Source organism: Atractosteus spatula, chromosome 28, assembly GCF_055471065.1.
Source record: "Atractosteus spatula isolate fAtrSpa1 chromosome 28, fAtrSpa1.hap1, whole genome shotgun sequence".
Lineage (NCBI taxonomy): Eukaryota > Metazoa > Chordata > Actinopteri > Semionotiformes > Lepisosteidae > Atractosteus > Atractosteus spatula.
This window is the reverse complement of record NC_142733.1, coordinates 6,930,435-6,958,259: the sequence shown is the minus strand read 5'-3', so window position 1 is coordinate 6,958,259 and position 27,825 is coordinate 6,930,435. Positions and strand designations below refer to the sequence as shown.

Below are 27,825 nucleotides of genomic sequence, written 5' to 3'. Positions count from 1 at the left end.
GCTGAGGGAGGAAGTCAGATTTCCCAGCATTCCGGCGTGGCAAGGTCCTTCCTGTGTGTCCGCCATTAGAGAAAGAAGGTAAGAAAGATGTCCCTTGGCTGTGGAATTACAATCTTAACGAAATCTGAAGCATCGGTCCATTTTTGTTGTAGTGGTACCATTACACTGAAAATCTCTACTGTACACCTTAGCTTGTGAACGATATTGTTTGGATACATCGCGGATAACTGTCACTGTGCGGCTAATAAGTAGAGCTCCTCTCTGTGTGCCCAGAGGCACCATTCATTGCGCTTAATGAGCATTTGGATTTACAGTGGTGTCGCGCAGCTGTGTTCATTGCCTGCCTGTATTACAGTGTTAAATACATCCTTAAAAAACAGCTGCATTCTGTTTTTGTATCCTCTTCTATGAGGGTGATGTAAAATATAGGGTGAAAGAAGGTGTCAGGCCACCAGCTACAATAAGAAACGACTTAAATGTAAAATGTTGTCATGCTGTCATTGTACGACGTTTGACTTTACACAATTTGATATAAAATCATTTGAAGCGGGTCATAGCGTTATTGCTCAAAGGTGAACACTAAGCAGCGTGCTTTTGTTTTCGTGCTAGGCGGGTGTCGACTATGCGAGCTTGATTTCTTTTAAAATGTTCTTTTTAGCAGCGCTGTAAAGAAGTATACATATTAAAATGTTTAGTTAATAGCGCCAAATGTACAAAAAGAGAACCCCCCCCCCCCGTCCCAAATAATATACTACCCTGATCACTAGTTGGTTACAGGTCATGACCGAGTGCTTCTGCACTGAAGTTGGGTGTCGTCATAGTAATTTGACGCCTGTAATTTTGTCCAGGTGTGTATTAGGTGACAGACAGGGAGGTTAGCACCGCTGCCTTACAGGTCTTGGGACCCGAGTTCAGTTGTAGGATGGGGGGGTACCTTCTGTGTGGAAGGTTTGCATGGTCTCCAGTGATCACATGGGGTCCCGTGCAACCCATAAAAACATGCTGGCAGGGTTAATCTGTGTCAGTGTGTAGACTGCATGTGTGCAGAGGTGCCCTCTGACAGAGTGGGGTCCATTCAGGGTATAGTCTCACCTTGTACCCAGCATCAGGTGTGGGCTCTGGGTGTTGCGAAACGTACTGTAGCTTTCTAATAACAGATGGGGGGAGTGTATTCATTGCTTGTAGGTTTCTTGTAAGTGCAGGGAAACGATTAAAGCCCTGATCTCGTACAGGTGTGATGCTCTATAACTGATTTTTATTTATTTTTTTCCCCAGACATGGCAATCAGATATCCTATGGCTGTTGGCCTTAACAAAGGCCACCCAGTCACCAAGAATGTGACCAAGCCAAAACACAGCCGTAGGAGAGGGGTGAGTGTTCAGAAGCTGACAATGTCCAGTCTGCTGCTTCTGTATTGGTGCACCTAAGGCTAGATAATGAAGTAGATACCAGCTTATTTGTAAATCCATTATTCTTTATGCCAGAGACTGTCTCACTGAAGGCAGTGCTTTCTGTTAGAACAGTGCACTAGAGGGGCTTTGTTAATTTCTCTGTTTCTTTCTGAACTTCTTGTAGACTTTTGTAGTCAGTAGTACACAACTGCATAATTACCTCAAATATTTAATGTCACATAATATGTAATTGTAAACAAATGGAGACCTTTTCTCTCAACTAGCTATAAATGCAAGTGTGTTTAGATGCTTTTTGGATTATCCTTGAAGTCAAGGTTTACTAAAGGGAAGAACTAAATGGAAATACTTAGTTATCAAATTGGCTTCTCGATCTTTGCTTCTGAAAACCAGTAGTTCATTTTTTCAACTAATTTTGAACTGGTGTTAATTTTTCGGGGGCAAGCATATTATCTGCAATAGTGTGCATTTTTGTTGGTCGTTTCCAAGCGTGGTTTTCCTGCCGTGTCCGCAGCACCTGACCAAGCACACCAAGTTCGTCCGCGATATGATCCGCGAGGTGTGTGGCTTCGCCCCCTACGAGAGGCGCGCCATGGAGTTGCTGAAGGTGTCCAAGGACAAACGTGCTCTCAAGTTCATCAAGAAAAGGGTACGTGTGTGGTTCCCCAGTTTGTACGTGCTGGTGTAGGCCGAGTGACTGTTAGTGACAGCTGGTGACTTAGTTGTAAGTGAATTGGACAGTGAATTTCCGGTTTCCTTATGATAAGCAACTCCATTTTTCTTGCATCTACTTTTATTTCACAGTTCGTTCACTTATGTACAGTTAAGTGTTAAGTAGGTTGAAAAAGCTCAAGTAGGCAGCTGCATCAGCATGCATAGGCTGCAAAGGAAAAGTAAAGGTGTATTCCGTGCTATGGAGAAAATAGAGGCAAGGTTTCGGCCAAAACAGTCTCTTTACTTGTTCCTAAGTGTTAAGTCGTTTGTGCGTGATTGATAATACATTTAACAACTATTCATAATTACCTTTACATGAGTGGATTTTAATTTCCATGTTTCACCCTAAACCTGTGCTAAACTGCATTTGTGAAATCTTTCAGGGCATTTATAAAACTACTCGTTAATCAACGAGAGATCTGCCCAATATACCTTTATTATTTATTACACTTTTATACTCGGCTCAAAAACCTGTTCTTAGCTCTCTCAGCATTTGAAGACCTTGGAATTCCTTTGAATAGTGTTAATATAAAGCAGTGTATTCAGTGGAAAAAAACTGTCCTTAGAGGACTTGTCTAGTTTTTGATCTTGTAAATACCAAATGTGTGAATGACTGAGGTTGCCCAGGTAGGTTAGCCCTGAGGCATTACACAAACCTCCAAAAGACTGTCCAGATTAGGTCGTATCTGATGAACGCAGTACCTTGTTCAGAAGTTGCAGGGAGATTTATACATGCCTACCTGTCTTGCATATGGTTCTCAAGCGCATCTGTGCTTACAGGTGGGAACTCACATCCGCGCCAAGAGAAAGAGGGAAGAGCTCAGCAACGTCCTGGCTGCAATGAGAAAGGCTGCTGCCAAGAAGGAATAAGTTGTGTAATAGTACAAAATAAATATTTCCAAAAAACCACCATCTGCCGTGCTTTGTTTTGGGATGTAAAAGCAACCAGTTCATAATGGTGGAAGTAAATCTGCCTTTCCATGTTTTTGAGCTAAAGTAGTATTTTCCACATAAATAGCATGTTTTAATGGAACATCACAGTTATGCTTTTCGGTACTACACACAATTTAATTCATTTTTGTCTTCATAGCATCGGTCCTAAGGCTGTTCCAAACAGAAAATGGTTTTTACAAGTACTAAAATCTAAAAAGAAATTGGGAATGAGCTTTTGAACTTGGTTAGTAATCACATAAGCTTCAAAAGAAGCTTCTCTTGCAGTAGTTCCTTTTTACTTGTGGATTTAGATTGATACTACTAAACAATATGTACTAGGAATAACCAGATGTGATTTGATCTCTGGCTTATACATCACCTTTAAAGAAAGATAACTCGTATAACAATTTTTAAATAATTTTTACTTTAGTATATTTAAAGGCAATGCCACAGACAACATCAATAGTTTGTACAAAATGTTTCAGTTTATGATTCATCTCCAAAGTCTACACTGCTTAGCAGCAAGATCTATAATCTTTAAACAAGTGTCCTTGGGATAACAAGATTTTTCTGCTATGGCAAAAAAGCAGGGCACATCCATCTGGGCTAGACAGCAAAAAAAGTTTCACTTTTCTGTATCAGTCCATTTTGCAGGATGTCAGCACTTCAGACTTTTGTTTTCAGTAGCCTGGACCAGGGTTCACATTTATTTTCAATCATGATGAGGAGCTCTGTTGTGTTCTATACACAGTGGACCAAACAGAGAAATTAAGTCCATTCTCGTCAGGATTTTTCCATATCTCAGTCGACACAAAACTGGTGGTGGTGTCCAGGATTTCGCTTAAGAGACGCACTGTAGTGACGCTTCAGAAGGAGGCCATTCGGAAACAGAGAGCCTGACCTGCACAGTGACAGCATCAGGGTTTGGGAAAAACAATGTCATATATCTGCTGGTAATGGTCCACAAAGTGCACCTCCAGCCCCTCGGTGATGAAGTCGGGCAGGTCCGAGTAGTCTTTCTTGTTCTCTGCAGGCAAGATGATGCAGGTGACCCCAGCTCTCCTGGCCTACAGCAGGGAAGGAAAAGGACACGGTCAGGGGGAACAGGACTTTGCATATGAAAATGCTATATGTGGGTTACAATTAGAAAATAAAATTCATTGCAAAACCTGCTTTGATGATACTAAACCTCCACCATAAGAAATATACAACATGCATATGTCTTAGATTACTTTTCTGCAGTTTTTATTCTTTACCAAGCGCCTGACAGCTACTGTCACAAGTGAGCTGCATGCTGACAGTCACACCCGCTGATCTCCATGCAAAAGAGCAGAGGCTCTCTGCAGCGCTGGTAGTGCGAGGTGGCTGTCTGGACCCTGGGAGCCAGCGAGGCAAGGAGAGACAGCTCTTCCACTTCACTCACCGCGATCGTCTTCTCCTTGATGCCACCCACGGGCAGGATCTTGCCGGTCAGGGACACCTCCCCAGTCATGGCCACGTTCTGCCGTGCCGCAGTGTTTGTGGCAAGAGAGACCAGGGCCGTGACAATAGTGCACCCGGCGCTCGGCCCATCCTTTGGCGTGGCACCCTGCGAAGCACAGCGCATGAGAAGAAAAACTGACAACGTAAAGCAAAAATGAGCCATTTTCATACTTGCATGCAACCAAGCCTTTTTCTGCCGATATTATCGGAAAATAAGCATACTATTTCTAGCCACCGCTGGGTTTTAATTCAGTGACAATACAGTTAAGATACGGTGAGGCTGACCTCGGGCACGTGCAGGTGCAGATGGGATCCGACCAGGAAGTCGTTGTGGGGCTGCTCCTTCAGGAGGAAGGCCCGGGCGAAGGTGTAGGCGATCTTGGCGCTCTCCTTCATCACGTCTCCCAGCTGCCCCGTCACCTCCAGGGACCCCTCCTTGCCCGTCGCATCCGGGGGGCGCCTCAGAGACGTCTCGATGAACAGCGTGGAGCCACCTGCGAGAACAGGGAAGAGGGGACGAATCCTTTATTTTTCTCATTAGAAGAGGAGTTCTCTACGAAGATACATGGACCACGCTCAACGGGCATTCTTAAAGTGCATAGTGTTCGTGGAAACCAGCACTCTGAGTGCTGTCCAGTGCAGGACTCTCACCCATGGCTGTCCAGGCCAGGCCCATGACCACTCCAGGGGGGGTGACGTCATACATCCTGTCCACAGTGAAGATGGGCTTGCCCACGTAGTCCTGCAGGTTGTCAGCTGTTACCTGCACTGAGCTTTCCTCCCCATTCACAATACGGTAGGCAGCCTTCCTGAACACCTACCGCACAAACAGAACAGAGGGAGAGCTCAGCGTGTGAAGACCGCAGTGAACAGCAACTGGTTGCAAGAAAGAAAGAGATGAACTTTGGCAGCCCTTAAAAATACTGTATCTACAGTGCTATTGGGAGCACTGTAAACCTTCAAAAGCATCCAATAATACTTACAGTACAGTGATAACAGATCGCTGCCAAGCCTAACTAAAAAGTACATACAACAAGATTTTAAAATGCCTTCAATAACCATTTTCAATGTCCATCTAAATGACAGATCCCAACATTTTAAAATTTAAGATCATAAGAAAGATTACAAAGGAGCAGAGGCCATTTGGACCATCTATCCCACTTAGTAGTTAACTTGATAGTTAGAAGTAAATTGTTTCAAGGATCTCATCCAGATGCTGTTTGTAAAAAGCCAAAGTATCAACTTCAACAACACGGCTGGGTAGCTTGGTCCATACTCCAGCAACCCTCTGGGTAAAGAAATTCCTCGTGTTCTTGGTTTTAAGTGCACTTACCTATAGTTTCAACAACAACTGACCTAAACACTCCAAAGTAAATATGAAAATGATAAGAGTATAAACTAAGCCCATTTTACTAGAATAAGAGAAGTTGCACATTCACACTTATACTTTATTATGGTCTTTCCTTCTCTCCAATGTGACTGTTTTCAATCAAAAAGTTCAGGCTCCTCACCTTCTCCACCTGCTTCTGCAGGTTCCTGACCCCACTCTCCCTGCAGTACTGCCTAATGAGGACAGTCAGGGCCTCCGAGGAGATGCTGGTCTTCTGCTCGTCCACCCCGCACAGCGTCCGCATCTGAGGGACCAGGTACCTCTGCCAGAGAGAGCCAGCCCACAGCCACACATGAGTGCGCTGAAGACACCTGCCCCGCACCCACCCCCACAGCACGAAACCGAAATGGGTTTGGTTTAGAATATTATTGTGTGTCGTACAATTTCGGTTTCTATGTTTACGTGTGTCGTGGGATGGAAGAGGTTGAGAAACACTGCTGTAACAGGATGAACGCTGCATTAAACATGAACGTGAATTCAAACCAGTGTCTTCCTCCAGCCAAGAGCCTCTTTAGCCTACCTCTGCAATGGCCAGTTTCTCCTGTGCCACATATCCCGACACATTGATCATTTCCATCCTGTCTCGCAGGGGCTCAGGGATGGTGTCGGTCACGTTGGCAGTGCAGATGAACAGCACCTAAGAACAGACCGTACTGCTTAGCACATAACTCGGGCTTTCTGAGGAACCCTGAGGTCCAGATCTGTTCACAGAAGAAGCAATTAGCTGACACTAACGAAAATACCTTCAATAAAACCCACCACCCATTTTCAGTTAGGCACCTATCCTGGTGAAGGTCCTGGGAATTCAAAGCCTATCTCAGAAAGAGGTAGGACTGAAAGAACAGGACTATACCCCCCTCTCCCCCTTCAGGAATGGGGCTTCAGTCCCTAACAGGGCATTGGAGAAGAGGAGAACTTAAAAGCCAGTCTATGCTTGCTAGTATTTCTTCAGGTGGGGAGAAGAAAAAACAGAAACTATAATTAGAGCATACACCACTGCTCTGTATTCGATATTGGGACTTGTTCTGCGTTTCTCACTCTTATTAAAGTTATTATTAAAACAACTGGAATATATTGTGACATCCAGATCACAAGTTCTTTTGGGTGAGGATAGAGGAGATGAAAAATTATTCTCTCAATCAAATTGGGATATTTCTCCATCCCATGTGGTGCTCTAGCAGCAGAGCAGGGGTCCAGTGCTGCCCAGGGTCACTGACCTTCGACAGGTCCACAGGCACGTCCAGGTAGTGATCCAGGAAGTTGCTGTTCTGTTCTGGGTCGAGCAATTCTAGCAGGGCGGAAGACGGATCACCCTGGTAACCACGACCAATCTTATCAACCTGCAACAACAAGACCTGCTCAGTACAGTCCTTAGCAAGATAAAAATATGCTTCTTCCAGGATGGTATAAATTTCCCTTCCATCGCCCAGGAATTTGCACAATTGAAAGCACTTCTGTCATATTCCTTTTTTTGTGTACGGTCATGCAAACAAGATTAATTCTCCTTGAAATGATTTACGAAAACATCAGGCCTGCCAAAGTCCTTGCACAAGGAAAGGATTAATGAAAACCAGACTGGTTTTCAGCTGTCTGGCCCACACTGGCCTCGACACAGGTCTGTTCACAGTAATCCATATTTAGAGCAAATAAAATTAAAATGCTTTACATTTCTTTAAAAAAATTACTAATTTGTTTCACTATAACAGTAACAGATTTAAAACAGACATGGTTCACAGAATAAATAATTCCATCTGTTTTGAAACAACCTTCACTGTAGTGACTGTGGGCAGTGCCTCTGCTGCTAAAACCTACTGCGTACTAAGTGCACAAGTGGTGTCTATCTGGCAGAGGAAAAGTACCTCATCTATGAGGACCAAGGGATTCTCCGTCTTCGTTTTCTTCAGGCACTGGATGATTTTTCCTGGCATTGCTCCCACATATGTTCTCCTGAAAGGAACACATAAGACTGTAGGAAGAAAAGCCCTTCAATACATTTGACCAATTGCTAGAATCTCCTCCTGCTGGACACTGGATAGCTCTGCATAGCTGATCCTTCTAAACAATGATGAGCTTTTCTTCTTCTTTGGTGCCATTTAACTGAAATACAATCTGTCGCCATTCTATTCCCTTATTCCTCCTGTGGGGCATAGCTCCCTGTTTACTTTCCAATACTGTTTGGAGGGGAACGTCCCTTCCTTTTGGAAGTCAGAATCTGGACCATCACTGGCAGATATTCGTTCCTCATTATTTTATGAACAATGTTTCTTTCTGCGCCTGAAAAGTACGTACCTGGAGCTAAATGACAGAAAGTGCGAATCTTTGATTAGCCATGGAGCCCATTTAACTGGTGCATTGGCACAAATAAATCCGTTGGCACTACTCATGAAGCACTGAAGTACGCCTGGTCAGGGGGCAATAAGTCCAACATGGGTCTTGAATAAGTGCATACTTTTCTTCTCAAAGATCTCTGTTCCACTCATCGTAAGATTTGACATTTTTGTTCCGCTGACAAAATGACAAGAGGAGGAATCTTCTGAAGAAGGGATCTTCGGCCTGGCTGCCTCTTGCAGGCTGGCGAGGGGCCACGCACCTGTGCCCTTTGATCTCTGCCACGTCCGTCATGCCGCCCACGCTGAAGCGGAAGTACTCGCGGTTCAGGGCCCTGGCGATGGAGCGGGCGATGCTGGTCTTGCCCACGCCGGGGGGGCCGTAGAAGCACAGGATCTTGCCCTGCGTGGAGCCCCGCAGCTGGCTCACCGCAATGAACTCCTGTGGGGCAGAGGGCAAGGGGCAGAGGGGCTGGCACAGAGACAGGGCTCCTCCGGCCCAGAAACAGCGCGCGGACCGGCCAGGCGGCTCCGAAAAAACACCCACAGACGACACCTCGCCGAGGGCGGCTGAAGACGGCACAACCAGGCTACACGTCTTGAGCATTACCTTCCTTTTTTAATTATTCACTGTTTTACAGGATAAATAACCTCCAAAGAAATGCAATGTTCCTCTCCAATTGGATGTGTTCTGCTACTGAATACATGCTTTCTATAGCTGCCTAAGAAAATGCTAAAGAATTCCACATTCAGAAGCAAAAGCCTGTTCATTAATATATAATATAATGAGTGTTCACCCAATTATAGGACTAGGTGCCAAAAAATGCAAAAGTGCCCCAGGAAGGATTATCCAAGGACATACTGCATACGTGAGACATTTATCAGAATAAAAAATGATTCAGTATATTGGAACAAGATCTCAAGACGCACCAGGATACGTTTCTTCACATCCTCCATCCCATAGTGGTCCTCCTCCAGCACTTCTCTGGCCCGGCCCAGCTCCAGGTTCTCCTCGCTGTACTTGCCCCAGGGCATGGAGGTCAGCCAGTCCAAGTAGTTCCGGGTCACACTGCGAAGGCACACAAGAGCCAGTAAATACACTGAGTCTCAGCAGCTTTTCTACACTCGATTTTATGCAAAAAATCTGGACCGACCAGCAATTCACATGAATCCCACCCAGTAAGGGACAAAACTGCAGATGCACAAGATTTTGATGATCCTTTTAGAAAGTAGTTTGAAATTTTGAAGCATTGCTGTTGCACACAGACAAACAATGAATTAATATGAAACAATTCAAAAGCTACACCAATGCTTAGTTATTCCATCATACACTCATGAAATTGAGGGGAACACTGTCAGGAACAGAAGGAACGTCCAGATATATGTGCAAGGACTGACTTGAACTCAGAAGAGTGGTTGTCCAGCAGGCCCAGCTTGTTGAGCTCCTCGTCGATGACCTCCATGACGTGCTGCGGCACCACGCGGTCCTTCAGCCTCTCCCGGAACTTCTCGTCGATGGCGTCCTTGTCCTCCTTCTCCAGGCCCAGCTCCTTCTTGATGATCTTCAGCTGCTCCTGCAGGAGGTACTTCCTGTGGGTCTGCTTGATCTTCTCCTCCACCTGAAGGGACACCGCAACCGTCACTACCCCCCCACCAAAGCCTGACAGGTCCATAAAAATAATTCAATATCTCACAACCCAGAGCCTTCAGACAGATTTCACATGGTTTGTGTCATTGTTAAAAACTTGAAAAATCCCATGGTTTAGTCAACAGCTGTTCACCAGGAGACATTTCTCATCCTCCATCCTGAATCCAAAAGGTTGACCCAACATCCAGGACTACACAAAGGGTTGTGTATTAACCAGGATTCATGTTATTTATAGGAAGGGCAACTTCTGATCATCGCACACACAAATTCGGTGTCTTTTGATCTTCACTACTAACTGCCGACCACACCACATGGACCAATTTCCAATGTCTTCCATAACAGTGCTAAAACGACAGGCCTTCTCCAATATTGCTGAATATTGTGTATTGTGCACTGTGCAAAATCTTCAGTGCATGAGAACTTCTAATTGCGGACGTCATCCCCATCAAAAGAAACAGCTGCTTTTGAAGCATCTCTTCTTCATGGGGAAGTATGAGGTAGTGGGTAATCTGATTGATCTAATTCAGTTTAACGAGTGGGGCCTGACGAGGAAGGTCAGCAGCCCGATGCCTACCTCTCTCCCAAGGCGCTGCTGCAGCTTGCTCAGCTCGTACTCCTTCTTCAGCAGGGAGAGGGCCTTATACAGCCGCTTCGGGATCTGCAGGGAAGCACGGAAATGGAAATCACACCCGCTCTGCACGGACACCACGGAGCACGTCTTGCAGAGATCTGCAGAAGAACGGCGGGATTCAATTCCCTGCAAGCCCCAGGCAGTGCCTTTCAACTTTGCACGTCTGATTCAGGCTTTTGTGGCCTGAATGTTGGCATTTTTATACAAAAAGAGTAGAAAGTGCTCATATATTGACAACGGCTGAACTGGAACTGGAATGTATGGTGCTCATACTGTATATTGTAATACTTCCTTTGACAGTCAGAAATAACACAAAAAAGGTTTCATTTGTTGGACAACAAGTTTTTTAAGCCAAGGGGGACTGGCAGGGAAAGTCCTGAATTCTCTCTCTCCTCCCACATGTTGAATATTTTGATATCATTAGGTTGTTAAGGGACTGACTCAAGTTTAATGAAAAAAAAAGAACTCACACTGGTGAAACTCACTTTTTTTAGCAGCACTCAATTCCCATCTGGGTGCCGAACTCTAACCAGTGTCCACCTCTGTTCTGCGCTCTCATGCCATTTGATGTGACTCTGGAGTCCCGCCAGGCCAGAAGCCCAGATTCACAGACTATATCTACTGGAGGGAATTTCAAGTCCCTGCTGGCCATTAGAGGTATTAAGACAATTACAGAATTCTATGGGGCAAGCTCTGACACAATGAACTCTAAAAATCAAAAGGGCTGCTATTAACCTGGTGCAAACACCTACCACCCATTGGACCACAGTGGTGGACTTAAAGCTATAGGCATCTGAGGTCTTCAATTATTAAATGGGATGACAGAACCTCATAAAGAATGCAAACGGTTAAGCTATTCAGTGCTACAAGTGTCAACACACAGGTTCCATCTTATCCTCATCTCTCACATCCCTGCGACTCTCTCGGCTCAACTTACGTTGGTCTCCTCTAGGACATCCTGGAGTTCATGGGATTCTGCTCCGGTCAGAGCCGCCCCCATGTCACTCAGGTAGATGGGATTGTCCACCACCCTCTGTCCAGCCTGCATCATCTGGAGAACGGACTCTCTGAGGAAACCAAAACACTGCACCTCAGAAAGCGTATTCCCAGCAGCAGAGGAGAGTTCATATCCCAGAGGTCTTGGGAAATTTCTTGCTTTGCACTCTTTTTCATTTCTTACATTACATAAAAAATGTCAATTATTAAAGTAAGGTCTTGATTAGAAGACTGTACAGCTGTGGTCACAGAAAAGATATTGCTACACTGAAATCAGTTCAGAGAAAAGCAAACATACATTTCTGGGCTTCAAGGAGTGTCTTACATCAACAGACTGAAGGAACTGAACCTTCTTCAACAGAGGACTACAAGGGGACAAATTCAACCAAGCATATTTCTTCAGAATGACCAGTGAAACATGAACGAGTGGTCACAAGTGGAAACTAAGTGGAAGTGCATTTTAATCCCAGAACAGGAGGCATTTCTTGACCTAGAGGGTTGTTGGAGTGTGGAACAACCTACCCAGTCAATTTGTTGGGAGAAATGAATTTTGGAATCAGATACAAATGTCAAAAGAAGCAAGTACCTTTTCTGAAAGCTTCAGAAAGGTCCTATATTTCCTTTGCAAGGTGCAGGTGGCACTAAATGATTCTGTGCTGTACCATAACAGTAAGATGTTATCTTTCAAGGAAAGCTTGCGGACAGTCCAAACTGAGGTTATTAACATAAAAGAAGAATATTGTAATTACTGTACCTGTAGAGTGGATTTAAGGCAATGATGTCACGAATGGTCTTGACTATTTCTGCTGTTAGAGCCTATTTAAGAAAAAGGGAACCAAAATTATACTTTTTTCAATTTGATACTTTTTGGCATTTAGCTTTCATTTAAATTAAAATACGTACGGGTAGTGTGATGCCATGAGCAAAGCTGCAGAACTCAATGAGAGATCATCAGGTACTCAAGAGAACTACCAATCTGTACTCCCGTCACCTGCTTTCTGTCACGTTTGTCCAGTCTGATAGAACTCTTTGGGATCCAGCTCAAGCCTGAGCCTGGACAAGCTGGGGGCACTACCTTGACCTCCTCGGTGACCTGGAAGTCTTCGTGTTGCACGTTTTCCACCTCCACCATGAGGATCTCGCTGGGGGCCGGGGGCCTGACGGGCTCCACCGCCAGCTCCGCCTGCTGCACGCGCTCCTCCATGGCCTCGCCCAGGGAGCCCTCCTTCTTGCCGCGCTTCGCCTTGCGCCGGGCCTTCTGCTTGCTCTCCTCCTCCTCCGGCTGCGGCTCCTCCGGCTCCACCTCCAGCTGCCGGGTGATGCGGATCCTGGAGGCACAGGGAGAGCAGACGGGTCTCACTCGGCCGCGCCTCCATGGGATCACGACAGCACGCGGAAAGACACTGGGGAGCTACCACAGCTCACAAGCATCCTGGCCCGAGGAAGCCCGCGATGCTCGGGACACTTCAACACCAATGACACCGGACAGTAAATATGGCCGGAGGATTGGGCTGGGCAGTCCGAACACCTAGCCAGGAACTCTCGGAATGAGAAAACTTCCTAACAGGGTGCACACAATAAACAGAGGTAGGGAGTAGGATGCATATATATGAGTTCTTGAGATGTGATAACAATCAATGTATAATTGCTGTTAGAATGAATAGACTTTGGTAAAATGAACAGCTTTTATGATGCAAGAAGAGCTGGACACAAGCAGCTGCATCAGCTTCACAATTGTGAGAACTGTTGGTGTAACAGGGGTCCCTGTCGCTGAGATTCTCTCCCTCCGGAGAGCGATTGAAGCTGGCTCAGTTGAACTCCCTTGCTCAGGGCTTTGATCTCAGGTTTGGAGTCTAACCCACGGGGAACCAGAAGAGCCCTTGATGTTGTTGCTGGGTTACTGGGATGCTTCTACGAATGACAGTGGGCCTGCAGCCCCTACCTGCGGTGGCCCATGACAATCATCCGCAGCTTGTCTCCCAGGTCCTGCATCTCGTGGATCTGCACAAAGGTCCCAGTGTGGTGGACAGCCTCCAGGCTCTCCACCACGTCCGACTCGTCACTGACCCAGGGGGAGAAAAGAGATTCTCAGTCAACCTCTGGAGTGAGACAAGCTCCCATCTTCACAGATTTCTGACCAGGAGGTGTAGAAGGCTCGGTTTTAACAAAACACATGCATACCTTGCCCTTGCCTTCCAGGATAGGACAGGAAATTCACCCTCTGCTTACATTTGTCTCAAGCTTTAAGCATGACAGCCTTTTCTTCTTCAATACTGACTTTCCAAGCTGACAGGCACACACACACTCCACATGCAAATTCATGCTGCAAACCAGACTTTCCAGATGTGTGGATGAAGAGGGAAGGGCAGAGTGGGGATGGCAACTGATATTGATGGTTTACAATGTATTCATGCTCATATACAGCATTGAAGTTCCTGCTGTGTTGCATTCAGAATGTGCAAGTTAACTGACACAACAGACTGTTAAATAAGTTAAATAAGCAAAACTTCAGAACGTATCATGCCCGTATTCTTTCCCAGCACTGCTTTGCAAGCAGAAAGCAGGATTTCCTGTTTGCAGCAGTAAGGCTAATGTCTGTACCTGTCATCTTTTTTGAGGAAGACCCCAGCGTAGGGCTGAGCCAGACGAACCTTCGTTCTCAGCAGGTCTACCAGTTGATTGTTCTTCACCTGGGAAAAGCACAGTAATCGCATAAGAACTGGGATCCGCATCTGCTGCAGTGTGAGTGTTCATGGTAAAGAGCCAGCAGCAGTCATGCTATACTGGCACCACGGGGGTGGCAGTGTGAGGTATTGATTAGGGTTCTGGACCCATAACTCCTCTTCACTGGTTCAAATCATTGGTAGACACTGTTGATGTATCCCTTTACCCAGCAATATAAATGGACACCAAAATCTGTACGTTAAAAAAGAAATTTCTTCATCTCATAAGTCAGCCTGGCTAAGAGGATCAGTCGAATATACTAATAAAAATATTACTAAAAAATAGCAGTTCAACATGGTGATCTACAGTTTGTAATTTGTTTTGACGAGATGGCCTTGAATTATGAAATTATCACAAAGCTCCCGTCTCAGTGAGATTCTGCAATGTAAATGTTAAACATCAATATTTTTTCGCTTATTTATTCACAACCTCGCCCCCCCTTTTTTTTTTGGCAGAGCAAGAACTTCGCAGCGAGGAGCAGAAAAACTAATGTGTAAAGGAACCCCCATTCAATTATTGTAAAGGTTTTTTTTTGCGAAGCACAATGGTTCACAAAACGCTTGCAAATATCTGGATGACGCAATTCAGCGGTCATGGTTAAATAAGCCTGACTCCTGCTGAAGGTCAAAGGTTAGAAGCTGTAAGTCCCACGTTACGAGCAAAAAAAAAACGGATGTCAAGATATTTCTGAACTCCTTTTCTCCCCTAATCAAGCTATCCCTCCTAGAATTCCAGCGCAACACACGTCTTGTTCTCTGATAACGCCGTACGAGTTTATTCCGATAAAAACTTCATCAGTGGTGTCACACAAGATAGAGGTTAATTGACAAGCCGCTTAGTTTACCTCGATTATTTTGATGAACCTAGGGAAAACCGGGTTCCTGCTGACAGCTATCAGGGGCACGTTGGGAAACACTTCAGGCACCATCATCGGAGTAAGAGCTGTCATCTGGGGATGCGGATACACCGCAGGTCCGTCGCCCCCGTCTCCTGTCTCATCCCCTCCAGAACCGCCGCTCTCTGCCCCATCCTCCCCGGAGTAGGCGCTGCTTTTGTTCCCAAAGTCCCGGACATACCTCCTTTGATTGCAGGTAACCAGTTCTCCAGATCCCGCAAAGTGCTTCCCGTTGGCACCCACGCCAGCCGCCCTTCTCCACTGACTCAGACGCGCCGACCTCGCAGCTCCAGTCATTGATGCAATACTTGCGCTACCGTTGCGTAAGGATGGTTTACAAACGGTGCGGCTCACCAAGCACAGGCGTTTTGTCACAAGTCCGCTGGTCCCGGAGAGCCCGCTTACCGAGACCTGCCTGGTTCCCGCGCATAGCGCCCACAGTTTGCTTTTCACCAAAACAGCCCCGTCTCTGTAACTTTGCCTACTCGCACCCCACATCCTCATGCAGGCGGCCATGTTGGATCTAGAGCTTTCGGCTTGGAAACCAGACTCTTCCGGCAGCGTTTGATTACGACAGCATCTGAGCCACACCCCCTCCTTCTCAGATTACAACACGAAACTGGGATTGTTGGACCGAGTATATCCTGACTGTGCTACAAATATTTGTCATATTTGAAAATATGAACATGAAATCAGTTTGGACAGCCCTCGACAGATACTGTCTTACAATCAAAGTTAATGGAATAAGGTTTAAAACTGTTCCTAGGTGTTGTCCTGCTGAACTAACACTTTCTACAGTAGATTCAAATATGAACAAGATGAGTTATGCAAAGGAACAAGTAATACTGTAGGTTTAGTACATGCTGAAAAGTGAAGAGAGAAAACACAACGTTTCGACAGCGAAGCCTTCTTGAAGAACAAGAATGGAATAAACCTATTGTTCCTTTGCAGACTACGCATGCTGTCGCGTGTTCTGTAAAACTGGAAAAGAGATTCTGACATTTATTTGTCACATGTATATTCACAAAGTTGTAGACTTGCAAAATGTTGTCTTTAAGCACTTATGTGTGAATGTTAGATTTAAGGAGTTTCGTATTATGTTATACTTTGCAAGACGTAATATGGCAAAATAACATTTATTTATAATTAATGTGAGTCATACTAGCTGCAATTGCATTAACCTGAAAATCATAGCTGGCAGCCCACTGAAGTTCAGGAGGTGTGAGCCTGGCCAGTACATGGATGGGAGACCTCCTGGGAAAGCTAAGGGTATTATTATACACCTGTGAAAGTCAAATACATACTAGATATCTTTCATTTAAGCAGTAATGCTTGTTGTTGTAAAGGACAAGAACTGGGTTAGAAACGTAACAACACACACGTTGCTTGTTCGTGTTTATTTAAATCAAAACGAATATTTATTCTGTACAAAAGTTGAAACTTCATTGAATGGCTGTAATAATACATTACAACGAGTTGCATACAATTGTGAAATATAGAAAATGATGTGCATGTATTATTCTAGGTAAGACAATGACTTAACGGGATTTTGAGGAAATGGGTATTGTGCGACATACTGTATAAGAAGCTTCTTTTTAAATAATTGCATTTACATTGTATTCTTTTTGATAGTGCCCCAGATTATCTATGAAAATTAGCGCACTTATCGGTTTCCATGGAAAATTCCCGCGTTCATCACGTGTCGAGTACCGGTTCTACTGCGGAAATAGACTTGATTTTTTTTCCACATAAACGCAAATATTGTCACTGTATAATGCCTTATGTTCCCTTTAAAAGCATCCTAATTATATTGGCAATTGCGGCGCAAACGTGCTATTTGACTCGCTGCAGGTAAGGCTAGCGGAGTTCTTCTTTAGAAAGGTCAGTTTAGATGAACATGTTGCGATGTTCAGGCTGGATTTCAGTGATTTCTGCCCGTAGTGACAGCACAAGTGTTTTCGTCAGGTTTTTTAAATCTGTTTACGGCTAATTGTTTGCTTTCACAAATAACAAAGAACAAATGTATTTCTGGACTGGTATCACCGCAGTCCTGCTCGGTGTTCCCCCAAACCCAAGAGAATTAACGGTTTTCGTGAATTCTCCGTTTACAAATGAAAATGGCAATAAACACCCTGAAAAAGCCTCCAAGTTAATGTAGAATGACTTAAATAAAAGTATATCACTTTGCATTTATGCGTCATTCTCTTTTAACAAAACAGGTGTCAACAGTGGCGAATTGGCATGAAAACCGTTAAGATTACAGGCCCATGTAACCCAGCGGAGGCAAACTTGTCTTTTACCTTACAGCCGGCGCTGGCTTTCCTACGCGCTCTTGAATGGACGAGCCAGACCTTCGCAGGAGGCGGTGATTTCTCTCTTTTTAAAAAAAGTTTAATTCTTAACGTATAACGTGCTCCACACGCCAGTGTAAGCTGAACTTTCACCGTCGATTTCGTTCTAGACACCCCTGAGATACGCGGAGAACAGGACACTCCTGGTGCAAAACGACTGCAACAGCAGCGTGGCCTTATATATGGGGTAAAATCTATTGTAATCTTCATTTTGTTCATTGTTTTTTTCCCCTTATATCTATCTATGATAGAAAGCCACTCCATCTTAGAGGATCCTTAAACCTGCACAAGCAGACACAGGGCACAAAGCGAAATACTCCCTGAACTGGATTCTAGTCCAAACACAAGACACACACGAGAACAGTTAAGAGACTTTTTCTGTAGCTTCAGTTCATGCTGATAATTCAACTTAGCTTGATCATGACGTGTGAAACATAAGTGCACCTCTTTCAGTGAAGAAGCAATAAATAGAAGCTTTCTTGTCAAACGTCTTGTCAAAGCTTGTTTTTCTGTATGGCTTTGTGCTCATTGTGGTGCTAATGATCAGGCTTTTCTGTTCCTGATCCTCTTCAGAACCAGACTTTTCCTGACCAGAAATGGCTTCGAGGGTTCCCTTTATCCCCTTTATTTCTCTGGAGACGGTGTAAGTACACATAACGGCCATGTCTCCCAGTCACAAAATTCTCAACACAGTTTTCTATTAATCTTATTGCACTGTTGGACCAGAGCCCAGCTAGTCTGGTGTGCCACCATGGTACTGGTACACTGGTCCAGATATAACACCACAAATCACTTCCCCGTTTTCACAATTATAACTGCAGAAAGCAGTTATAAGGCTTCACCTTTTTGGTTCCCTATGAGTAATGAAAAATATTGAATCTAAAACCCTTTGACAAGATGTTCCTCTCATGATATTCTCACAACGATGATTTTAACCTTGCAGAGCTCTGTGTACATTAGCAGCCAGAAAATAGGATCATAATTCTAATTAGTGTGGGTGTTCACCAACAAGAAGAAGAGAATTAGACTATGTTTATGTTTCTAGCCCACTGGTGATTGATTGCTCTCTGGAGTTTTATGGCTGTATTAGAGGTGGATAGCATGTTTTTTTTTTTCTCTGCTGTTCACACCTCTCTCCTCTCAGGTCTCAGTGGGCAGAGTGACTTCTGCAGCTTTTGTCTCGGAGGGCCTTGTGCTGGTGATTGATGGCAAGGTCTATGTGTATGCTCTGGAGGATCACACATGGACTCCTGCCCAAGGTACAGCGGCACCATCACGCTAATGGTTTTGTCCTTCCAAGGCCGTCTAATCTGGCCTTGATGGCTACAACAGATGGTGTTGCTAAAGAAGAGAGAAATCACCAAGTTACTGAGCAGCATAAGGACTAGACCATCTTCTGACTTCTCTGCAAGGCCTCCTTGTTTACACTACACCCTGTATACCATAGGAGTTTCTGTGATTTGCTTTGCCTTACTTTTCTTTTACTTTAGGCTTCACATACTTCTAAAACCTCTGATTTATCCTACAGTTGCAGTCATTCCTGATCCACATTCCGTTACTAAATAAAGCTATATTATTGCATTATCCAATTTCTTCTGCTCATTGAATTCAGCATTTGTATTTGTGCGCTGCTCAGATTTTACAATGTATTGGTTGTTTTTCAACATAGGGTGCTTTCAATAAAGCCAGATAAAGTCATATTAATGATCAGAAATCCTCATTAACAAGATGTCTGTAATGACAAAAACGTGATTTAGTAAATGACAGGCCTCTGCCTTTGTGTTTAAGGTGTGGGATCACTCATGACAGAAGTCTCTTCATTGCAGTGCTGTTTCAGTACTGAGCCTCCTTGCACGGTACAGAATTCCCATGTTTTTGAACAAGGTGTTCTGTTACAGATCAGATGAAGATTTATCTTTGTAAATTGCTTTATTGTGAGCTTGCATGAAATGCTTTAATTGGTTCCTATTTTTTTTTTAACCAGGCTGTGAGCTCCACAGTTCTTGTATATAACAGAGGACACCCTGTGCAGGATACAAATGTATTCTTGTCTTCAGATGGGGGATTCCAGTTTGAGAGATTTGCTTTACCTCCGACTTTACAAGTAAGGAGAAGGAATGGCAACCTAGTTAACATCCTTTCTAAGAGTAGCTGTTTTCAAAGTGGGATTGTTTGTGTGGAATCCTACATAAGGTTACACCCTGTATAGTAAGCCCCCTGCAATGATCTGTATGTTGGTAAGGTTCTGATTGGCAGTTCCATATCTGAGAGCAAATAGCACATGTAAAAGAGGAACTACAACTTCAATGTTTAGGAAGTGAGAGCTAATATTACTTATTAATATTAGAGCACTGTAAAGCATTGTAAAAAAGATACATCTTTTACACTTTGATCTAAATTGGTTTGGAGATACTAAAAGGCGAGAATGACTGAGGGAGTTGATCAGGCTTGTAACTACAGCAAAGAAAGTTTTTGTTTTTCAGTCTCTGGGTAAACTCAGAGAAATTCTTTGCTTACCAGGGCGTTGTGGAGATGGTTTTTAACATGCCCACACTGTCAACTATACTGGTGATGATAACAGACGACAAAAACAGGGTGAGTAATCGTATAGATCCCATTGTATCTTCCCAGACAAAAGGAGGCACAACCCTCACACAACCAGACAGCTTTAGATGAAGAAAAGAACAAGATTATTAAGTTTGTATTTAAAGGTGTAACTGGTATTCTGTTAAATTAAAAAACAAGAGTGTCTAACACACTTCCCAAAAATGCTCATTTCCAGACGTGATAAGCTTCTAGTAGCTTAAAGAGTTACATGGGCTTAATGACTTCTTCTCATTTATAATCTTTCTTTTGTTCTCATGAGTTCAAATGCACTGCATTTTAAAAGTTTTGATGACCTGTCAGTCCTCTTTCAGCTATGTGACCTCAGATTTAAACCTGCAGTCAGATGTATTCTCTCTGAGGGGCCCTCTGGACCGAGTACATGTGGTCCAACCCCCAGGCATGACTGGACACCTGGTCATCTGGTCTCTCCGGTCTCTGTTTTACTCCCCAAACCACGGTGAGTATTGGACTGACCTGACTGACCACTCTGTGCATTGTTTTCCAGCCATTTTAAGCAACTGCCACAGGACTGATGGACAATGTGTTAAACAGTGTTCTCTGAGCATGACCACACTGCACAGCACTAGTATTCGGAGCTTTGCGACAGTGTTGATGCCACATCATTAACATAGGAAACTGGCACAGTAGAGTCAGGATCTATGATAAATTTGTGCTGAAGAAGACAGATTGTAAAATGGATTTGAATACAGGCTTCCTGTTGAATTGTGTAGAGGCCTGTGGGATTTAAGCCTCATCAGACTTTGTCTTTGTGTATTTAAGGCCAGTTCATACTTCCACTGAAACCAGATGTAGAGGGTGAAAGTGGTGTATTTCCAGGACCTGATGTCTTCCTACAACAGGTTGCTACAAGTATGTCCTCACATTTAATATGGAAACGGCAGCACAAAGTTACTGTCTGCTTATTGTCATGCTATCAAACACATGCATTTTGTAAGAAAACCTGTGCTCCTTTAAAGCATTGCGTACTGTATTTTAAAGGTTTTTTTGCTACTACTAAAACTACATTGTACAGTACATTTCAATAAAGGTTCTAATGATACCCATGTGTTTAAATCAAAATACAGAGAATGTAATATATACTAATTTCTTAAGATCACATACTATTTATGTCTTCAAAGCACAAGCAAAACTGGAGGTATAATATTGGAGTTTCTACCTACAACATAACATTTTAGCCCCGTGTTGAGCAGCAGAATGTTTTGAATGTTTTTTCCTGATCATTATAATCTCTATCTTAACGATCACATGCGTCAAGTGACAATGAAGCAAGTAGATTCTAGACTGTTGCGTATTTGTGTGCGTTTCAATTAATGCTGCTAACTAGAGGAATCAATAAACCTTCTGCAGGGTTCTGTCAGCCAACGCCCTGAATAAACAGTAATTCCAGTTTCTCTCTCGTCTCCTTGGCTGTGTTCCAGGTGAGAACAGCGAGATTGCAGTCCTAACCAGTAAAGGGATGCTGTACTATGGGAGGCTCAGTATGGATGCAGTAATCGTTCAGGTGATGTCTTGTCTGACTCTGCAGAAATAAAAAAGTGAAGCAAATCAGAAAATATAGACAGGTCCCAATTAAAACGCTGGTACACTTTCAGCACAAATAACTGAAATAACTTAATGGCTGGATAAAACCTCTGCAGTATGAAAGCCAGGAATTGAACTTGCTGTTTCCTTTGTAGATGAAAAACTTGACAGACTTCTCAGAGCAGGCAGTGCTGATGTTCAGCTCATTTGGGGACCTGCTGGTGACCCAGCCTATCGAGGACCCCAGCGGCGGGGGCGTTGATTTCGACCACTGCCTGATTGTCATTCAGCAGCAGCTCAGCCATCTCGTTCCCTTGCTGGGCACATGCCCGGTGAGTGCTGCGCCCAGGGTGAGGGGAAGGGGGTGAATTATCAGGCTGATCTCACTGAAAGAAGATTCAGGGTTTCCTGTAAGGGGCCCGTCACATCTCTACAGCGTTGTCCAGAAATACACATATCTTAATGATGAACAGTGCATGAGCCAGATGCTTTGTGTACCTACTACCCAGTTCAGCAATTTCTCATTGGGGGTCTTAAATTAACACTGTACGAGACAAGGAAGAATGACTTCTAATACTAAGACTCAGGGTATTAAAAATGCCCCAAACCTTTTTATTCCTCTCCATGCAGCAGCTATTAAGCAACTCTGTCTGCAAATTGTTTACTAACTTGATAACACTACAGAGGATATATAGTATAATAACCTTTCTAATATGATATTTTCTGTCCAAACTCTTTTTCAGGTGGAAGTCCTTTATGGGTCTTTTGATCGAGGTGTGTATTATATTGATATGGGAGACCACTTATACCTGTCGGCGGTTTTTATCCCTGCACCACTCAGTCAAGTTTTCCCTTTGGTGAGCACTTTCTCTCTCCTGTATTTCGTATATCATTCCATATTAGTGGGGTAAAGAACGCAATTAAGTGGTCATTCAGTTAAATTAAATTTGTGATTTCTAGTCTAGATAATTTTTGTACAGTAGCATTACCACCTTGTCAGATCTCTCATCAGATCTCAGAAGCTAAGTAGGGATGTGCCAAGTCAGTAGTGGAGAGCTTTAATGGAAAGAAAATAACAGAGGCTCTCTTGCCTCTGGACCAGAATTTCCAAACCAATGCCCCAGTATGCTGTACAAGCTCTTTTGGATGAGTCCCGATTACTTGCTTATTAACGATCCCAATGCATTGTTCAAAAGAACAGGTTTTAACCCTGGTGCCCAGTAAAAATTCTGGTCTGGACTAACCCAATTTGGCTTTCCTAGATTTCTCCATTAATTAATTTGGGAAAGTATCTTCTTACTTCTCCACCTGACCTGCTCTGTTGTGGGGCTTCTGGTGCAGAATGGCCATGTGTCTCCTCTGTGGGTGCTGAACTTCAGTGGAGGAATTAAATAGGTTCTCTCCTATAGGCGAGGTGCTTTGAGATTGAAAAAATAATCTGCATTTTCCCCTCCTGGTATCTCTTAGGTGACTGTAACAGATCCTCATCTGCTAGCTTTTCAAGCTGTCTCTAAAGAAGATGGCATTACCTCAGATGGAAATACCAAGTATACTCTGGTAAATGTCAGATATGCTAGAATGAAAAAAAAATTCACCCCAAATATATGTTAATAATTACATTTATGGATATTACCTTTTGCAGAGTATAAAGTTACGTCAGCAGAGGGGTGCAGAAATGGCTTGTGATTCCTTTCATCACAGGTAAGAAGACTGTGGGAAGGTGTGACTGATGTTGAAAACATATCCGTCCACCCATTTTCTGACTGCTTCATCCAGCTCACGGGGGAGCAGGAGTCTATCCCAGCAAGCAACGAGCACAAGGCAGGAAACACCCTAGACGGGACACCAGTCCATCACAGTTTCCTTAAAAAGAGTAGGGGTGTAACTTTGGCTGCTGTCGCATCATCCAGGTGGGGGCTGCACACTGGGGGTGGAGGGGATCCCCATTACCTGTAAAGCACTCTGAGTGGAGTGTCCAGAAAAGCGCTATATAAGTGTAAGGAATTAATTATTATTATTATTATAAGGAAACAAGTTAGATAAAATCTTCATTATATTCATATATATTCATCTACAGTATCTACAGTATGTTGAACTGAAACAATAGCTCTAAAAGCTGCAACATTAAGGAGGGGTTTTGTAAAATCTCAGAGAATAATAAAATGATGAGGCTTTATTCTGACCAACACTTCTTATGCTGCGGAATCCCAGAGGCACAAAAACTGCCAGTTTGGACTTTTTGACGCAAGAGTGCGAGAAGGTTTCAGAAGGAAAAAAAATAAGTTAAATTCAAAATGAGGTCCGTGTAGTTATGGAGTTCGACTGATCGCGAGGGCTAGGAAGATACAAAGAAGGAAAAGGCTAGGAGGGCGGATCATGAAACCGCCGTAGCAACAGCGGGAAAGATCAGGCAGGAGGTGGGTAATGGAAACAACCAGCCAGCCCTTCAAGACTGTGCTCCCTGGTCAGCTTTGTTAAAGAGCCGACTCCTTGGTAGGAAACGCACACAACACCCGTTCACATAGGTGAACCTCCCTCCCCTGTCAGGTGGGGGTTACACAGTGGTCCCCAAAGCTCCCTCACCCCTGTTCTCCATCTGTGCAGCTCACTGGACGGAGGCATCTCCACTCTCACTGTGGACGTGGTGGGCAAAGGAATCTCCTGCAAGGACATGCTACCACTGGTGAGGACAAGAGCTCTCTCCCAGACCTGCTCCACTAATGGCAATCATTAAAGTCTTGAAAGCACATGTACACCTGCTTCAGTTATCATCTGGAAAGGCAGATTTCTGTCTAGTTGTGCTCGTTTTATAGCTCGATGAGCTAACATTCATGTTTCATTGCAGCATGCGTACATCAATGTCAGATGTCCACCTGGAAAGCACATAAAGGTTTTAAGGTATGTGAATTCCATCTGTTTTTCCCCACTTAGAATACAGTGCTCTGGGAATAAGAATGCATACAACTATATTGGTTTTGTAACTGGGCTAGAGAAACTAGAGTTAAACATATCTTATCACAAGATGAATGGGTCTCTCTTCTAAGCTTAACCGTTCATGTTATTTTACACAGTGTTCACTTTTAATTATATTGAAATATGAAATGAAATAAAAATAAAGTGCTTCCTAAAAGAAGAATCGAGAAAACCGACAATCTCCGGTCAGTGAACAGAGACCATATTCTAGCATTTGGTCCAGGTGAAGAAATGTCTTAATTTTACTGTACCCTGCAATTAGACTTAACATTTTAATTGTTGATCTCCTGACACACTCTAGGAATGTCACTGCGTGCACTAAGGGCACATTCACTCAGGGTCTTCTGCAGAACAATTACTCCTACACAATTTCAAAGTGAGTATTATGCCAGGCTGTACATGTTGTCATTTATAATCCATTCATATTACAATGTCTTTTGAGGCAAATTAAGAAATTGATAGACAAATTAATAAAGTAAGGTAAACATGGGTCCTCTTGGTTTGCATTTAGGAACATCTATGACCCAGAGCATCTGCGTCGACAGAATTCTGCAGAAGAAGACCTCCATGTGACTTACAGCTTTGTTGAACACCAGTGCCCCCTGCTGGTCTATTATGATGCACTATGGCTGCCTATATTAGAACTGTAAGATTTCCCCTATCTTACATTTTCACAAACAGCACTGTATTTTAGGTCTGTTCTTTAACTTATATTCTATGCTTGTACATTGTTGTGTTGTTCTGTTGATACATTTTTATATTATTGATTATGAAAAATGAATAGCCTGGTGGTACAGTGGGCAGCTCCTGGGTCCTGGGTTCATATCTTCGTGCCATCTGCCTCTTCTCCCCATGTTTGTATGATTGTCTTTGTGTACTCTGGTTTGCTCCAACTGCACAAAGACATGGTGGCCAGGTTAAAAGGCATCTGTGAATTGCCTCCTCTGGGTGTGGGCATTTATTGAATGTTAATTTTGTTTAATTAATTGTTGGACAAAAGAAACCAACAACTCAACATTATTCTAAAGACATCAACGAGGTAGACATGCTGTGAACAGTTAATTTCAGACAGGCTCAAGGTTGAGTTTCAAAAGCTAAAATAACCACCCAAAAGAGGACACCCTAGGTTTGTTTCTTACAGGTGGGACAACGGGCAGTTTGTAGAGTTTGTCCCAGTGGACTTTGTGCTGTTTGAAGTCCATGGGATGTACAACTATGACTACCTGCAGTCTGCTGGGAGTGCCAGGTGTGTGTCCCAGCCACAGACCTGGCCATCCATGCTGGCCAAACAGCCACAGCCTGACCCCCACACGGCATGGACCAGAAAGGTAAATCCCATTTCTTTCTATTACTTTGTTCAATTTCGGAAGCATGAGTTTTATTTTGTTATAAAACCTCCCAATGCGGGCTCAGAAGTCTGGGGTTTTCACGCCTCATCTCCCAGCTACAAACCCTGCAACCGCACAAGGGGAAAGATCGAGGACCTGCAGGCAGACTCCTCCCCCCACAGCTCCTCTTTAAACACCCCGCGATTTACACAGGAGGTGGAAGGTGCTGCTGTTCCACTGGGAGACCCAACCTGGACAGTCCTGGCTGGCTCTCCCCCCTCTGCCCTCTCAGGCAGCCAGCTAACTGTACACTGCCACTGGTGGGGGGGGTATTGGTCACAGACAGTGACAGGAGCAGCCCAGGATGTCTTTACTCTGGTGAAGTCCTTATGAGCTCCCAGTAAATTCCCTTCGAAGGACTAGAGAAACTCGTGACTTGCGTTATGCACAGGACAGAGATACATATTCACCTTAACGGAGACAACGTGATTGGTGCACTTTACCTTTCACACAGGCTGTAAAAGCAGGCTATACAGCGGCATCAGAAAGGATTTTGGGTCTCACTGCTCCTTTCTTCTCCTGCTGTAGAACTACGAGAGCTGTATGAATCCAGGCGGGCCTAGCCTAACATCCCCGTGGCAGCAGTATGAAGTTCTGAGAGCCGCGTCAGGGAACAGGATCATATTTCCAAACTACAACGCCTTCTATATCTTCAAAGCCATTGTGGTGGATCCAGCATACAGGTATTAATGGCTGTTGCAACTGCTTTACTAAATACCAGCATCACACATCAGTACTACATACAGCACTTTTCATTAGATTTAGTGACTTTAAGGAAAAAGCATTCAGTGACTAACATGGCAGCAAGACTAGCACATCCAGCATTAAAGACCACAAAACTGAAAAAGCTATGATTTTGTAACAATGGTACTTCTCATGAGCCTACACTTTTCTTGTATAAGCAACAGGTTTTGCCCACTAGGCTGAAAAAACTTCAGCCTTTATATGGTTTTGCAAGGTACATTTAACACTTAACAATTGTCTGCACAAAGGATTGTGGAAGTGTGGAGCATGCTGCCCAGCCAGGGAGCGGTTGTTGAAGTCAATACCCTGACTTCTTTAAAGAAAGTATTACGTTAGATGAGATCCTGGGATCAGTTAGTGACTGGAACACCTAATGAGCTAAAGGACTGCGTAACCCCTTTTTCACTACCTTCTTTAGCTCTTTGCCGTTGAAGTGTAACACTTAAAAAGCTGACATTCACCCAGTTTTCTGAAGATAAAAGTCAAATAGATGGGCAATGGAATAGAAATAGGTGCATGCTTACCTTGATGCGTTTTAATCCTTTGGGGGGGTCTCTGGTTATGGCCATTCACTGTTGCTTTTCTCTTCCCCTCCTTCAGCTTCTGTGAGCTCTCCACCACCTTCAGTGTGTACGTCTACGGCGCACTCCCAAAAGAGCAGATCAACTCCGGGATATTCCTGGCTATCTTCCTGTCCATATTCGTAGGGTTACTATTGACTGGCTTCTTCCTGCTGCGGCACACGGCTAAACACAAGGCCTAGTAGGGCCAGAGTCTCTCGGGACTACTCCCAGGAGACAGGAACCATAGCTGCAGCTTGCACACCCACAGAACGGCACAAAATACAAGAACTGCTCTGCTTTTTCTCTTAACATGTCGTTAAACACATTGTACTGTACTGTGGCACAAATAGCCACTTGCTGCAGAGTGACATTCCCGATGTTTCTTCTAGAACCAGGGTTCGAAAAGCATTCACCTTATCTATAATAGCTAGAAATACACCTTTTTAGTTGACAGAATGAGGATTGAAACCAACATTCAGCTTGTTCTCTACTGCTTCTTCTGCTCCCA

At 44.0% G+C, this 27,825-nt stretch overlaps 3 protein-coding genes across 3 annotated transcripts; 2 read left to right on the top strand and 1 right to left on the bottom strand.

Moving 5' to 3' along the window:
* The first annotated feature begins 6 nt into the window (after nt 1-6).
* rpl36 (ribosomal protein L36) lies at nt 7-3,041 on the top strand. The gene is made up of 4 exons (XM_088907690.1): nt 7-78; nt 1,276-1,370; nt 1,924-2,058; nt 2,904-3,041. Exons 2-4 carry the CDS (start codon nt 1,278-1,280, stop codon nt 2,991-2,993), a joined length of 318 nt encoding a protein of 105 aa, XP_088763816.1. The 5' UTR covers nt 7-78; nt 1,276-1,277; the 3' UTR covers nt 2,994-3,041.
* A 414-nt stretch (nt 3,042-3,455) lies between these two features.
* lonp1 (lon peptidase 1, mitochondrial) lies at nt 3,456-15,670 on the bottom strand. The gene is made up of 18 exons (XM_088907689.1): nt 15,099-15,670; nt 14,132-14,220; nt 13,473-13,592; nt 12,606-12,858; nt 12,285-12,346; nt 11,472-11,601; nt 10,478-10,561; nt 9,654-9,874; nt 9,186-9,324; nt 8,519-8,697; nt 7,788-7,875; nt 7,146-7,268; nt 6,449-6,565; nt 6,050-6,190; nt 5,190-5,355; nt 4,824-5,032; nt 4,480-4,644; nt 3,456-4,123 (listed from the first exon to the last, which is right to left on the bottom strand). The coding sequence occupies exons 1-18, from the start codon at nt 15,663-15,665 to the stop codon at nt 3,974-3,976; spliced, it is 3,003 nt and encodes a 1,000-aa protein (XP_088763815.1). The 5' UTR covers nt 15,666-15,670; the 3' UTR covers nt 3,456-3,973.
* Nucleotides 15,671-16,923: 1,253 nt separating this feature from the next.
* Nucleotides 16,924-27,517, top strand: LOC148813897 (cation channel sperm-associated auxiliary subunit delta-like). The gene is made up of 22 exons (XM_088907355.1): nt 16,924-17,000; nt 17,457-17,514; nt 17,611-17,687; nt 18,074-18,143; nt 18,645-18,759; nt 19,289-19,356; nt 19,485-19,604; nt 20,021-20,095; nt 20,408-20,564; nt 20,888-20,977; nt 21,547-21,629; nt 21,805-21,981; nt 22,393-22,506; nt 23,117-23,206; nt 23,292-23,350; nt 24,254-24,332; nt 24,495-24,547; nt 24,924-24,998; nt 25,134-25,268; nt 25,764-25,950; nt 26,539-26,693; nt 27,355-27,517. The coding sequence occupies exons 1-22, from the start codon at nt 16,924-16,926 to the stop codon at nt 27,515-27,517; spliced, it is 2,277 nt and encodes a 758-aa protein (XP_088763481.1).
* The last annotated feature ends 308 nt before the right edge of the window (nt 27,518-27,825 follow it).

Bases quoted from the DNA above. Each gene is read 5' to 3' on its own strand.
- rpl36 (XM_088907690.1), top strand. From the start codon at position 1,278: ATGGCAATCAGATATCCTATGGCTGTTGGCCTTAACAAAGGCCACCCA. The intron at 1,371-1,923 runs GTGAGTGTTCAG...CCGTGTCCGCAG, and splicing joins AACACAGCCGTAGGAGAGGG to CACCTGACCAAGCACACCAA. The intron at 2,059-2,903 runs GTACGTGTGTGG...CTGTGCTTACAG, and splicing joins TCAAGTTCATCAAGAAAAGG to GTGGGAACTCACATCCGCGC.
- LOC148813897 (XM_088907355.1), top strand. From the start codon at position 16,924: ATGCCTTATGTTCCCTTTAAAAGCATCCTAATTATATTGGCAATTGCG. The intron at 20,565-20,887 runs GTGAGTATTGGA...TGTGTATTTAAG, and splicing joins GTTTTACTCCCCAAACCACG to GCCAGTTCATACTTCCACTG. The intron at 23,207-23,291 runs GTAAATGTCAGA...TACCTTTTGCAG, and splicing joins GAAATACCAAGTATACTCTG to AGTATAAAGTTACGTCAGCA.
- lonp1 (XM_088907689.1), bottom strand. From the start codon at position 15,665: ATGGCCGCCTGCATGAGGATGTGGGGTGCGAGTAGGCAAAGTTACAGA. The intron at 7,876-8,518 runs GTGCGTGGCCCC...TGTTCCTTTCAG, and splicing joins GCAGAGATCAAAGGGCACAG to GAGAACATATGTGGGAGCAA. The intron at 6,191-6,448 runs GTAGGCTAAAGA...TCTCTCTGGCAG, and splicing joins AGAAACTGGCCATTGCAGAG to AGGTACCTGGTCCCTCAGAT.